This window comes from Agelaius tricolor, unplaced genomic scaffold (assembly GCF_023055355.1).
Source record: "Agelaius tricolor isolate 1412-34295 unplaced genomic scaffold, bAgeTri1.0.p SCAF_7, whole genome shotgun sequence".
Taxonomy (NCBI): Eukaryota; Metazoa; Chordata; class Aves; order Passeriformes; family Icteridae; genus Agelaius; species Agelaius tricolor.
Genome location: NW_027269267.1, coordinates 15,988,061 through 16,002,597, shown reverse-complemented (window position 1 = coordinate 16,002,597; position 14,537 = coordinate 15,988,061). Strand labels below are relative to the sequence as shown.

At 36.8% G+C, this 14,537-nt stretch overlaps 1 protein-coding gene across 7 annotated transcripts in view; it reads right to left on the bottom strand.

Annotated features, from left to right (window-relative positions):
• SH3KBP1 (SH3 domain containing kinase binding protein 1) overlaps nucleotides 1-14,537 on the bottom strand; it is a 212,791-nt gene that overhangs the window by 94,137 nt on the left and 104,117 nt on the right. For 5 of the 7 annotated variants that reach the window (XR_011679706.1, XM_071430424.1, XM_071430425.1 and 2 more), the window contains 2 exons: nucleotides 12,541-12,647; nucleotides 4,648-4,771 (listed from right to left, as the gene is read on the bottom strand). Coding sequence is in view for 6 of the 7 variants with exons in the window: in XM_071430424.1 (XP_071286525.1) it covers nucleotides 4,648-4,771; nucleotides 12,541-12,647 (231 nt within the window). In the remaining variant the exon portion in view is untranslated. Of the gene's footprint in view, nucleotides 1-4,647; nucleotides 4,772-12,540; nucleotides 12,650-14,537 lie in introns of all 7 variants that reach the window. The other 2 variants (XM_071430430.1, XM_071430429.1) reach the window with 1 other exon arrangement.

Sequence of the window (14,537 nt, the reverse complement as noted above, 5' to 3'; positions counted from 1 at the left end):
TGGACATGGGAACTGGTCTTAAACTGTGCTTAGTAGGAAGGATAGGACACTAAAACCTGAATAAATCCGTTTCTCAGCTAAAAGCTTAATCAGGTGTGACTTGGCATTGACATTAACAAAAGCAAAATTCTAAAATTAAGAGGAAAAACAGTAAAACTACAAAAACCAAATCCCACTTCTCATCTAAGATATTTAAGATAACATTTTTATTACAAAATCTTTTTTTTTTTCATTGCCAGTGAGATAGCTCATGCTCTGATATTTAGGACATGAAATTCAAGTGAAGGTAAAGGCATGAGCAGCTGAAGTGGTTTATGTGCCAGGTTTAAAAACCCAGTCAAGCCCAAGAATATACCAATGCCAGCTTGTTCCAAATCCCCCCTAGTTATACCATCACAAAAATTTATGTCTTTAGTAAAATTTTATAGCAAAGTAGCCAATATACGTGAATTGTCACAACACAGAATCACACCCAGTTTGGTACCAAAAATGTGTGGGATTTTTTTCTCCTGTATATCATTCTGTTGGACTTTCAGACAATAAAAACCTATACTTATTTATATATTATAATAAGCTAATTCTTAGTTTTGTTACTGCAGTTTAATTAAAAACAGAATGTTTCCATTGCCTTATGCAATGTTTTATGTAATGAGGAAGTAAAAATGCTAGAAATCCATCTTTACACTTTCTTTTTACAGGATACCACTAAAAGAGTGCTATTAAAACAGTCAAACATGAACCCACTGCTAAGAGAAATGTAAGTTAAGCTTCATGACACTGTGGAGAGCCAGAGAGACAGTAAGGGAAACCTAAAGTTTTAAGAACTCAAAACAGAGGAGGTTGCCTGACTGAAGCTTCAGCTGATGAGTCTATCAGCAGCAGCCAGGACTTTTCAGGGGTCATCACTAACAGGTTCCAAAAATAGTTGATAGATACCATGAGGCCCAGCTGTACCTTAGAGAATGCACATCAGAGACAGCAAGGTACAAAAGGCCACCTTTCAATGCTGTCATGACACTGCTGTGAATATACTAAATGCTTATTGAAATAACCTCCTCAATGTGAAATTGTGATTATCTCAAATAGAATTTTTTGACTACATGTCAACTTTTTGCTTCTCAACAGGCTATATTGACAAGAAGTGGTATTGAAAATAGTCTTAAAATTAATACTGCATCTCTGAGAAATATGGGACATAATCTTATAATCCATGTATCTAATGTAGTAATAAATTGATAATGCATACTACCTGTTCATGCTGTAACAGCTGGCCCAAGAAAAGCAATATTTTCATTTAAGAGCATGCTTTAAAGAGCAAGGAACTGCTGTTTACTTTAAGAGTACTCTAAGTCCTGTCTGTACTTACATTCCAAAATGCGCCTTTGAAAAGAAGAAATTTGGCAATCACCTTACAGCTGGGACAAATACTTTAAAATCAAAGAAACAACCCCCCAGATATTTTGATCTTGCAACAGTCTTGCTTTCCAGCCTGCTGAGCACACACCATCAAGAGGAGGCACAGGTTCCCAAACCCTTCCAAATAAGGTTCAAGCTAAGTCCCATAGTCAGGATTCAGAAATATTTGGCACTTCTAAAACTAGCCCCAGGCATTTTCAAAAAAGGAAATTTTTGCTCTGGACAAGCTTCTGAGGTTAGTCTATGGCAGAGCATGAAAAGAAACCAAGATATTTTCTTCTGGCTGTTTACTCTGATCTGCCATAAAAATTTACATGGACAGAACAAAACCAATAAAATCAGACTTTTTTCTGTCCATTGGGGCTGGTGTAGATTGTAATAAACGGACAGAGAAATATAGGTTTTTATTAACTTTATTCCTAAAAAGCCAAGTTATGTAATTTTTCTCTTCTGTATTTCTTTTTCTTTGAGTTCACCAAAATTACATTTGCCCTTCAAAAATTCTCTTTATAGATAGTCAGTAAAATGTGATTTAAAAATCAAGTTTAATTTAATTTAACCAAGATGTTAAATTTAATTATTAACTTAAAAATATTCATGGATTTGCACAGTGCCAGTTCTCCACATATCTTGTGCCATTTTCCCAGGTCTCACAGTGAATTTGCCAAGTATTACCTTATCCATTTTACAAGTTGGGCTGTACAGTTCAAGGCTGCTGCTCAAGATTGCAGAACCAAGCCCCAGCCCTGTCTAGGCTCCTCTGAATGCTGAGCAGAACCTCAGTGGCTGCCCAGGGTCTGAGTTCAGTGCCTGGGTACAAGTGCCAGCTTCAAAATCCAGAATTCATATTCAAGGATTCCACCTTGCAAAGTCCTGTGATACAGATGCACTCAAAGTTCCCAGAAGAACAAAAAGGAATTACTGCAGGTTTAAGGTGCTGTCACATCTTGTCATCCATGGAGGAAGGAGCTGACCTAGGGGCATGAATACACACCTTTCTGAGATGTAACCTAGAGCATTTCAGCAGTGCTACCAGCCTGATGGCCAAATCTTCCAGGGTTTACTTGTTCAATTTTTTTTAATATGTTATCAGACTGAATGAGATTATCATTCCTAGTCAGTTGTGTAAACTTGTTGAAATTTTTGCTATCTCATTGCGGAGATTTTCAAATCCAGATATTCAGTGTGCCTGAATAGAGCCTCATGAAGCATTATGTGTTGGAGAACAACAGCTGTATCAATCACATAAATCACATACAGAAAAAATTGAATTGGTACATTTCCCATAATTCTCCTAGGGGAATGCAATTCTTAAATTTATAATTTTACTTGAAGAAAAAATAAATTAAAAAACATTAAAATGCCCATAACAATCTCAGCGTTCCTTGAGTCACTGTCTCTCTCTCAGGATGTTTAAAGTCTTCTTTTGTTTTACAGGTATATCTAATAGCTCCTCAGATAGCCATAAAGCATTAAATTAAATACAAGAAAGTAGGAAACCCATCTCCCACCTACAGTTACATTTAAAGATGCAAAAACAATATTTGTGTTATTGCTGCCTTGTCCATAAAGGTATCACAGGTTTGGGTCCCACTAACAGTCAGAACCAGCACACAAACCCAAATCTGAACAAAGCATGGGCCATAATGGACGCCAAAAGTTAATGCTTTGTGGCTGCTTTTGCATAGTTCAATGTATGTTTTTGTTAAAAGCCATTTTTAGGATGCTTATTATGAAGTATATATTACCAAATTACCTGAAAAGAAAGAATACTCATTCATTCATATAGAAAAAATTGGGATATTCCATTCTGAACATTATCACCTACCTTGTTCACTTATATAGTACCAAACACTACAGACTCCAGAGCTGAAACTACTCTACACAATTAGCTCTTCCAAGACTCACTGTGTTTATAATTAACTAACATAATTCATGAGAGCTTATACAGATTATAGAAAGTGGCTTGCAATCTCACTGAAACATGCACCTTCACTTAATGACCTTTCTCCCTCTCCATCACATTAAAATTTTAAAGTTTAAAATATGCTAATTCCAGTCTGAAGGAATGTTACATTTAAATATCTTGAACTGCACTGACCACCTACTGGTGTAAGTCACCAGTACACATTCACATATGAAAATGTACTCCATTACAAAAAAAGATAAAATATTTCCATAATTGCAAATGTTAGGGCTTTCAGGATCTTATTTTTGTGCTATGGAATAGGGGTGAAAAATTTGCCTTAAGTGGAAAAATAAGGAAAACGGAAAAAAGTGTTATAATTTTCTACCTTTTATTGACAGAGTAAACTATAAAGGTTTTGGTAAATTTTGACTTCTGTTTATTCAGAGATCTCAGGAGAATGCTACATAGCAATGAACATCTGCAGTGCTAAAAATAGGAAGACCTCGGCAAGTATTGTGGAATTAGCCTGAAATATGCAAATAGAATTGACTTTTTTTTTTTCTGAAAAGTCAGATTTGATCACTGAATTAGGGAAAAAAAAAGTAATAGCTGCTTGAAGAACATAAAAAACATGAGGACCAACAGCTTTCCATTTAATGTAACAGCACACTTTTGGTTCAGGTTATTCTCCACAAGAAGTTATAAATAGGACAACCCACTCCCATGCTTATACTATTGCAAACTTAGTTACCAAACATGCTTTTCACCTGCAGCAGTACTGGCCCACTGTAAATGAGAGAACAAAGTCCATGTCCCACTTCTGGCCCTTTTCCCTTTGGCTGCTGGGGCAGTGGGTGTCGGAGGTGATAGAAACATGCTCAGCACCTGGAGGGAAAAAGTGCTGCATGTCCCACACCAGTAATTATCAATCCTTCATCTATTGGAGTTGTTATAGAAAGCATGGCACTTTAATTCCTCCACTTTAAATAAGCCACTTGGTACTTTCCACCTCTAAAGACAAAAATTGCCTTGTAACTAATTCTGGAACACAAATGCAGTCATCATCATTGCCTTCTCTCTTCTCTTGGTCTGTTGTGGCTCAGCAAGTCTTACACCGCTCAGAGAGCACTGACAATGTTGCAACTCAGGTAGCACTGCAGGTATACATAAATCATCATCTTCTGACCCTTTCAGCATAGATTAAGAACATGACATTCAAAAACACTTCCAAGCAAGAGATAAGAATGTGCTATCCTATCAATGTGTTACGAGCTAAAGACACAAACATACGTACAGTACATCAATAATAAATTTTTCCTTACTTGACTTTACTTGCTCCTCCTGTGCTATTCCAACATCATCAGAATCAGAGAGCTCCTTTATGAAGTTGGAAGGAAACATGCCAGTCTTTCCATTAAGTATACCTTCCCACCAGCCCTCTTCCACCTACACAGAGACAAAAAAATGGGGTTTTACATAAGCAACACTTTACTGAGTATCATTATATACATTCAATAAATGACAGCAATAGTCATGAATAGTTTATATTAATTAATTTCAGGTATAAGGAGCACATGGCATGGGCTCCAAGCCAGAACACCTCTCTTTTATTCTTTGTAAGTGAAAACAAGAGAGATGCATGAACCCATCTGTAAATGTCAGCAGTGCTGACAGCAGTCAGAAGCACGGATGAGCATTAAATAAAAGGATAAATGAGCAATGAGAAAACACATGTTGTCTCTACAATTTCAACTTTTATGGATATCCATTCAATCAGTAAATTTGCAGTGCACAGTGTATGGCTATTCAAGATCACCTTAGTGGATGTGATTTGCAGATTCTGTTTGAATTCCCTAAGTAATTAATCGTGAAAGAGAAACACCTAAAAAGGGCTACTCAGAGAATCTAATTTCATTATCTTAATATAATTAAAACATTCTTGCCTTCCCCATCAAAATCAGAAATTTTGTATTTTAGAAATTGAGAATGCTGCTACATCATTCATGTGTAAATGTAAGAAACCTGTGGAGAACAAAGAACAGTACTAATGCACATTTGACTCGAGATTTACGAAGAGGTACTGAAATACAGAATAATAATAATGATAGTGTCAGGAGGAGGAAGGACACTACCCAGCCAAAACCCAAGAGGAAATATCACTTTAAAATTGCAAACTCTCTCCTCTATAATCCATTGAGGATTGAATGGTGGTGTCAGGCAGTGAAATGACAGCCCATAGAAATGCCTTTAGGTTATAATGGCACCGCAAGAAATGACTGATTATATGCATCAGCTAAACACATTCTTGATAGATAAATGTTTTTCATCTGTCAGACACTGTCCCTTCACTAAAAATATGACAGGAGAGGACAGTGTAGGTCTGTGACACATCAGTCTCCAATAATGGTTGACTCATATCTTTCCTGCCTATCTTCTCCTCAGTTATGAAAAGACAAAGTTAACTTTATTGTTAAAAAAACAGCCCCACACTTTAAATTAACCTAGCTAATTATCACAGAAAAAAAGTCTGTAAAAAGTCTTTTCACTTATCTGTGAAAAACTTGAGTCCTTAGGAAAGAAATCTCATAATAATACAACCAAATATTTCCTTAAAATATAGAAGAATGTGTGCATTTTTCTCAATTTAGCTATATGAGACATTTTAGTAAAAAAACTCACATTTCTTGATCTCACAAGTTGAATTTTTTTTTAATTTGAAAGTGGTTCAGACCAGACTTTCATTTAATCTCAGTATCTGTCCCTGACAAAACTTCCCTCCTTCAATGCCTCAGTAACACTGGTGAGCTCCAACACATCTCTGGGAATTATCTTGTTCTTCTTACTGTCCTGCTGCTACTTGAGGAGATAGAATGCACACATATCACTCAATCACTTCAGTGAGGTGGAGGTTTTTCACATCTCAGTATCAGTCTCTAAAAGGGAATATTTGTCTTCTTCTCTCCAGACTAATAAAAAGCAATATGGAAACCTGAAACTGCATGATACACAGCACTGAGACTCTACAAATTCTGTCTCTAAAGACCATCTGATATAAATGTTATATTCCATATAAAATATCATTGTTATATAGAAAATACACAAAATGGCCAAGACTCTTTGAGCCATAAAATATTTCAATTTTTCCCACGTGGCTATATTGATTAGAGCTAAATATTAAACCATAACTGCATTAGCTGATTGACCAGAAGATTAATGAGAGGATTTACACAATTGTCAAGATCCCTGCTTTGCAAGATGCTGAGATTACTTGACAAAAAATGTGACTGATCTCATTCAGTTCCATCTTTTCCTCAAGTAATTTTCACTTGTTTACTTCCAGAGTTTTCTTACTTCTACTTTCTTACTATTACTTGCTTACTTCTCTTCAGAGTTTTCTTACAGTTAAAATTAGCACTTTATGTGATGTGTTGATCTATGGATCTCTATCTATATGTATAGAAATATATATAAAGATCTTTAGACAGCTAAATCTAAACTGCACATGAATATGCTCAGATCATTCATGAGCATATTTTAAGCTTTTTAGCTGACTGAAAAATTAATTGTCTGAAAATACCATGTTGGATGCAATAATTCTATAAATTCAGGAAAAAATCTAAAGCAAAATCAAGGGGTTTCTTCCACAAGGGAAATGCAGAATCATGTTAGCAAGACATTAGAGAATTGAGGTCAAACTGGGCCTCCCAAAGGTTTATTAGGAAATTTTCATCAAAAGTATCAAAGGCTTTCAGTATTTTAAACATTAAAGCTATCTGCTACATATCCTTAAGCCTTAAAACACACCAGCTAGAGATGAATCCATACAATACAAGACACTAAAATACCTCCAGGATTAAGTTATCCCAAACTGGGACATTCCATTACCATATGGTTTGAAAAGTTGCAATAATTCACAGCCAATAAAATCTTACAAATGAAAATCCATTATTCATGGGGGGTAATCCATCTGGAGGCACAAACTCAATAAAATTTGTTACCATGCTATTAAAACAAAGTGCTTTCAGAATTTATACATTTATGTCCTGATTTATGCCCAGTGTTCATAGGCTGAACCAAACAATGTAAAAAGAGGAGGGCTTCTTTTGGCAGTCCATGTCCCCGTGCTGGAAAAGAAGTTCTACCAGCAGCTGCTTGCCAGGAAATCTAGGACTGCCACAGCTGCTTGCTTACACCTTGCTATAGAATTAATAGGCTAAAGTTGTTAAATGATTAAAATGTTTAGCTCTTTGGAATCACTGACCTAAAGTGTATTTCCAATAAATTCCTCTATTGGACTCTTCCACAAGATGTTCTACAAGCTGCAGCTTTGCCTGTTAGGCTGACAGATTATTCACAGAGTCAGGAAAGGTTTCAAAAGGAAGAAAGTCTCCCTGGATCATCACAGAGTCATTCTGAGCTGTTGAAACTAAAACAGAGTCCCAAGAATAAAAGCAATGCCAGAAGCAGGCAAAAGGAGAGAGAGAGAAGCTCAAGGTCAACAGATTTTCTTTTGCTTTGAGAGAACTAGAGCACAGAAAGCAGAGGAAAAAAGCTCCTTTAGTTTATAAATTCTAATGGAAAACATTGAGCTCAAAGGACAAAAGCAATCACATGTTGAAAGGAAATTAAAAACATAGATTCCCAAGAGGCAAAATAAACAAATCACATCCACCGCCAATGGGAAAATAAATTTTGGAAGCAAGACCTCAAGAGAAGATGGTGCCTACAGTGCCACTTGATGGCTTATTCTGGGAGTGCATGCAGAGAGAGCCATGCCCCTAAGGTGTCAGCCATCCCTTGGGATTCTGGTACAGCAGAATATAGCTGGAAATTGTTTGATAACTCAGGTGCAGAAAATAAAAAAATAAAAATGAACAAGTACTTTGTAGTAGGGAATCTTTTCAGCTTCAGGGTTCTTTATTTTAAAGTGTCAAAATGTGCTTTGGGAATTTTTGAGTGTTTGATTTTGTGGTTTGGGGTTTTGTTTGGGTTTTTTAATATCTCTTCTAAATAAGAAACTAAGGGACTGTGAAAGCAATCATGTAGAACTTGGATGACCTTATATGGACTCAGCAGTACTTGCACCCATATTTCCCCAAAAAAGTCCCCTACCACATGAACTAACCAAATAAGAAGTAGGCATAGAAATCCTTGTGAACAATCTGTTAGAAGAGAATCTGGAATAACTGGCACATTCCACAGAAAAGTAACTGAGGGATGTGAAACCCCAGCATTCATTCCCAGCTGTTTTCTTGCAATTTATACAGTTCTATATTTGTGGCACAGACCATCCCCTCACTACAGTTAAATATTCATTCCCCTTTCAACTCTACAGATGCCAAAAAATGTCACTGTAAGAAAAGTCCAGCTCAATCCCCAGTTTATCTTGTTCTTGGACATGGGTTGCATCACTTTATCTGATAACAAGACCAAAAAACACCCATCCACTAATCGTGCAAATAAGAGGCAACAGATTTGTTAAAATTCAGTTTGCATTTTTATAAGTTAAAAATAGTTACTGATAGGATTTGATCATGTAATATATGGCAATGTTACCTAAAAGTCAAAGAATAAGCTCAGTGGCATTACAGAAGGTCTCAGTCAAAGACTTGTGGGCTTCACTTCATGCACTACACATTGCCAAAAATCTGTCTTAGGAGGAGGAGGAGGCCAAAAGGTACATAGCAGCACAGTGACAGAGTAATCCCAAACACAAGCAGCCTTAGAACTCCTGAGTGACATGCCAAATGTCCTCACTCTCATGCTGCAGGTTAATTATCTGGCATCCCCTGAAAGTGTAAGGGTGAAACATGATTGGAATTCAGATATCTGCATTTAATAAGACAATTAGCTACAGTTGTATTTTGGAACAACTGTAATTAGAGTTACAGCTAATGAGGTAGGAAAATGACAAGCAAAAAGCTATCAATCACACAATAAACATGAACATAAACAATGATGGAAATTCTTCTCTTGTTAGTTTTAAATGTACTTTTAATTTAAGTCTGTTAATTAATGTCTCATGGGTATCAGTGTCTCTGTAGTTATGGAAACCTATTTTAATGACAAGCATTTTATCTATTGTGTTGACTGTTTGATCTTATTACAATTAATTTCTAACTGCTTAAGACAAATAGGAAGGAAATGTGAATTCTGAACACACACAACCTCTAAGGATATCCATCTGTGACAAGTTCAAAATTCAACTTGCTGTTGTTTCAATCCACCCTACAACCCAAATCATTTCTGCCACAACAGGAATTTCCATTTAACCTACCACTACTACAGGCACAAAAACCCTTTCAAAACATCTTATCCCATCTGTTGGCAGCAGGAAGAAGAATCTGGGTAGCTTTGGATGCTATTACATATGGAGAGGTGGGAGAAGGGAAGACATCCTCACCCTCTGCATGTCCCCATGTGATGTCAGTGTAACCTATTTTCCCAGTGAATCTGGGAAAACACACTTGGACATTGTTGGAGGCATCTGAGACTCGTGTTCCCTTCTGTCAACCCTGTGCTGCAGGCAGTGATCTTGAGGAGGAGCAGAGCACATTTCTCTAATAATGAAGTCCAATTTAGCTTTTCTTTGCAACAGGAAAAGCTTAATGAGTTGTTCAACCAGAAGCAAAATTTTGACTTTTTTTTCTCAATAACTACATGAAGATATATAGATGGTTTTTTGACTTAAATAATACCAATTTTATTTGCTGTAACTCAGTTAGGAATCCATTTATTTTCAACAAAACAGAAATCCATGGAGATTTTAAAATATTAATCCAAGTCAATTAAACCAATGAATTCAACTGATACAACTTTCTTAGGAAGATTCAAAAAATACTATCATCTGTGGGAATCTGAGACCTATTCATGAATAAAAAGATGGGATGAGAGAAAAGAGCAACTCGAAATGGAAAGTGAATTACCATTAATATTCCAATTACACAGAAGTGCTCTAAATAATGTGGAAGATATCATCCAGTTTTTAATCCTAAGTAATTATAAACAAAACCTGTATTTTACAAGAATTCTCTCTAATTGTTGCCTATGTGGAAAGCCTTTTTCTGGTTCTTTGGGGGAGTTTTCTACAATAACAGAGCATGATTTCATCCCTTGCAAAAAAACCCCTCAACTTTCACAACTGAGGAAGACATTTTTTAAACAAAAAGTCAATCACCTCAAATATTTATCATTTGAAATAAGAAGGATTGTATAATGACAAAACCACTATGAATTCTATTCCAATGCAATGACTCTTTATGCAGCATTACTTAAAAGCAGAAGGGTAAACAATTAAATCAGCACGTTCATTGGTGCAACTTCCTGCATCAAATAAAAGTTCCTGTTTCAAAAAACATATTCTGCTCTACTTTTTCGAGGAATTCATACTGTTATGATAACAGCAGAAGAGGAAGTTACAACAAGTGTTCAGCATCAACTGCTTGGTATCAACCATAATGGAAAATAAAGGTCCCACAACAATACTTCCTGAAGCACTGAGAATTTCTATTTAATATCCTATTTTCCCTATTCTGCCAGCTAATCTACTTTCACCCAAAAGAGAAACCTAAGTGGGTTTCAAAAAACATACCCTTAACTATAAGCACACACATGCAAGTACATGGAATGTTTCACTACTATAGTTCTACATTTTTCAATTTCAATGCTGATATTTTCAGTCTCTTTTGGATATAAATAGATCAGGTATGTATAATTAAGTTTTTCAAATTTAAAAAGAGATGAGATACATTCCATAAGAGATGCTTAGTGTGTCATCTAAATTATTTAATCACATAATTCATTCAGTAGAGTTAATTTGTTGGCTGGATACTAGGAAAAGGTTTTATTCCATCAATATACTCTTAAAAGACACCAACTTAAAATGTTTAAGTAGTATTTGCGTGGCCATGTGAGGTGAAATATACTTCAAACTGCCCAATGAAAACAGTTCATGTGATGTCACAAAACTCATTATAATATGGAGTTTACAATATGTTCACAATACATTGCTCTCATAACCTTGAATTCCCCCATTACAAAACTGCTCACAGACAGAATAAGGTCGGTTAAGTGACACAGCATGTCTGATTCCAGGGGAAGAATGCTGTGCAGAGCTGGTGTGCACAGCTAGGTTACAGCAAAACCAGTGATCACTAAGCTTCTTACACTCAGATGTGAGAATTTAATCTCTTATAAGAAAATGCTGGATACCAAATAGATTACAGTAGAATTTATATTCTTTTCAAATTGACTGCTTAAGTGACAGATGCAGGAAAAAGTAAATTAACTATATATCCTAGACAAGAAAATGAATGTTGAATTACTGACTGCTGAGTTATGGTAGAGAAAAAAAGTCTTACAAATAAATGATTCAAACTGCAACACACATTATGTTGGCTGCCTGAGCAGACTAAGGTCTTCTTTTTAAAGCTAAGTAAATAAATATAGATGAGTTTAAATGTATTCTACTTAAAGGATACACGTTATCATTTTGACTTTGGTCCTCATGCTATCAATAAGCTATTTGTAAAATCTCTAATGGAACACTGAAGGTATTGGGAGCAAACACCATTTCTTGACCCTGCAGCCAGAGTCACCCATGCAAGGAAAATCTCTGTACCTCTATGCTAGCTTGCATAATTTGTTCCTAGCTCATGTAATTAATTTTTCACATCCAGTTCTAACCAAAATAAGTGGCTCTTGTGTCTCTAAATATTTTATTGGGGGTTTTTATTTGGTTTTAGGTCTTTTTTTTTTTAAACTGGTTAAGACCAAAATGAAATTCTTAAAATTTGCTGCCAAAGATGACAAAAGGTGAACTCCAGCAGAGATTCAAGTAAATTTCTTAAATGTGTTTAACTTTGCAAAGGTAATTTTTCCTGGGGCTGGCTTACTCAAACTGTGGAAAGTTTCTTCTGCTTTAATCTTTGGTTCTCTTCTGTAACACAAACTTGAACAGAACAGACTTTCCCTAAACAGAACTCTGAGACATCAACTGATGTAAAACCAGTAGAAATGCTAGAGGGGAATAAAAAAGGTCACAAAATCCATAAGAAAATACCCAACACCCCCTAATCCCCAGCAGTAACCCAAACCAGACAGGTCAGTATAGCAGAGAAGAAAAATGTCTGGTTTAAGTTATACACTGAGGAGCTTAGCATGCAAAAGACATGTCAGAAATGCATGTATATATATTCAATTAAAGATGTGCTCACCTCTCCCACAACTTCAATGATGTCACCAACTTTTAATTCCAATTCATCTTCATTTTGAGGCATGTAACTGAAAGCCACCTGACATCTCCTTCTTCTGCTTCTCTCTCCTGAGGGAAATGAAGGAAATAGGGAAATCACAAAATGAAAATAAAATTCCATGCCAAAGACAAGCCAGGGGAAATTACTAAAGATGAAAAATTATTCTTTGAGCATTGTTATCAGAATGTGAATGTGATACTTAGTCTATCTGCCTAGATTTACCTTACAAAAAGAGCCAAAATTTAAATAATTGTGCTTCCTAATGATAGGATGGGCAAACTTCACCCAGTAGATCTTTCCAGGTGTATTCACTAAAATTTCTCTTCTAGGCTAATGCTCTGTACTCATGGTGTAGGCAAATCCAGAAACCAGAGGGATGGGGAAGGGATCCAAAGCTTATAAGGAAATAAGGTCTCAGCTGTATCTTTTTGTCCACAACTCTTTCACAGGTGTACAAATAACTCATTAACCACTCTTTATATTTTTTTCACTGAATCATAGAATTGGTTAGGTTGGGAAAGACCTTTAAGACTGTTTAGTTCAAATGTTAACACAGCACTCCCAAGTCCACCACTAGACCACATTCCTAAACTCCCCACCTACATATCATCTAAATACCTCCAGGAATGGTGACTACACCACTTCCCTGGGCAACCTGCTCCAATGATTGACAACACTTTCTGTGGAGGAAATTTTCCTGATATCCAATCTAAATTTCCCTTGGCACAACTTGAGGCCATTTTCTCTCATCCTGTCACTTGTCACCTGGGAGAAGAGCCCAACTCCTACCCCACTGCAAACACCTTTCAGATAATTATAGAGTGGTGAAGTCCCTCCTCAGACTCCTTTTCTCCAGGCTAATCAATCCCAGGTCCCTCAGCTATTCCTCTTTGGACTCATGCTCCAGACCCTTCACCAGCTCTGTTCCCTTCTCTGGACACACTCCAGCACCTCAGTGTCTTTCTTGTAGAGAAGGGCTCAGAGCAAGGTATTGATCAGCTGGCTCACGTGTCTCCTTGCATCCTCATTCCCTGTGACTGGAAGGACAGAGAAGAATACTGCTTGTGCTCCTGATCCCTTAAGCAGGTGTCCCATGGCCCTGAATAATCAACCCCCAGATTGCCCTTAGTCTGCTAGCTAAGCTGTATCACAACTGTATTACTGCCTACCTGAGAAATCAGTAATGGACAATAATCTGAGGGCTGTACTAGGGTAGGAACCTTTCCATCCACACCTTCAACCCTGGCCCCAGGGAGACTGCAGAGTTCCCAAGGAAGTGGGTTCTGTTGGCTTATCAGGCTCTTTGTTTCCTTCAGAAGACAGTCTTCCACAATGGTAATCTGCCTGCCTTTTTTTTTTTATGGTAGAAACTTGAACAAAGGACTAGGCTGGCATCACCTTGATGACATTTCCAAGGTAGATGCACCATTGTCCAGTTCCACTTGCAGAGCCTCATACTTGTTATGCCAAGGCACCAGGGAGGTGGGCCACTCACAGAGATATTCCTGCTGCACCAGGCAGGAACTCACATGTATGTACCCATGCCAATACATGTGTGTGTGTGTGTGTATGTCTGGGCACACATGTATTTGTAAGGTGCACTAATGCTAGGTTAAAGAAAATAGAAGGAAAACCATTGCAATTGAGTTAGTAAGGTTAAGACAGGCTAATTTTGATAATCAGTCAGACACTGGAAATTATGTTAACAGCAAATCTTTCTCTTCTAGCTTGGGTGTCCAGGCTGTGAATCCATAGCTTTGAGTAAGACCCCTAACCTGACACTTCTGCCATCAGAGTTTCAAGAGAGATTAGTGAAAATACTCTGTTCCAGAAGTTCATTTGCCAGATCTGCTGGCTTATGTGTAATTATAGTTGTATGAGATGAGAGAGCTTCCCTAAATTAAGTTGCTATGCTGGCTGCTTAGCCTCTGTTAGCTGAAGTACAACTTGCTGATACA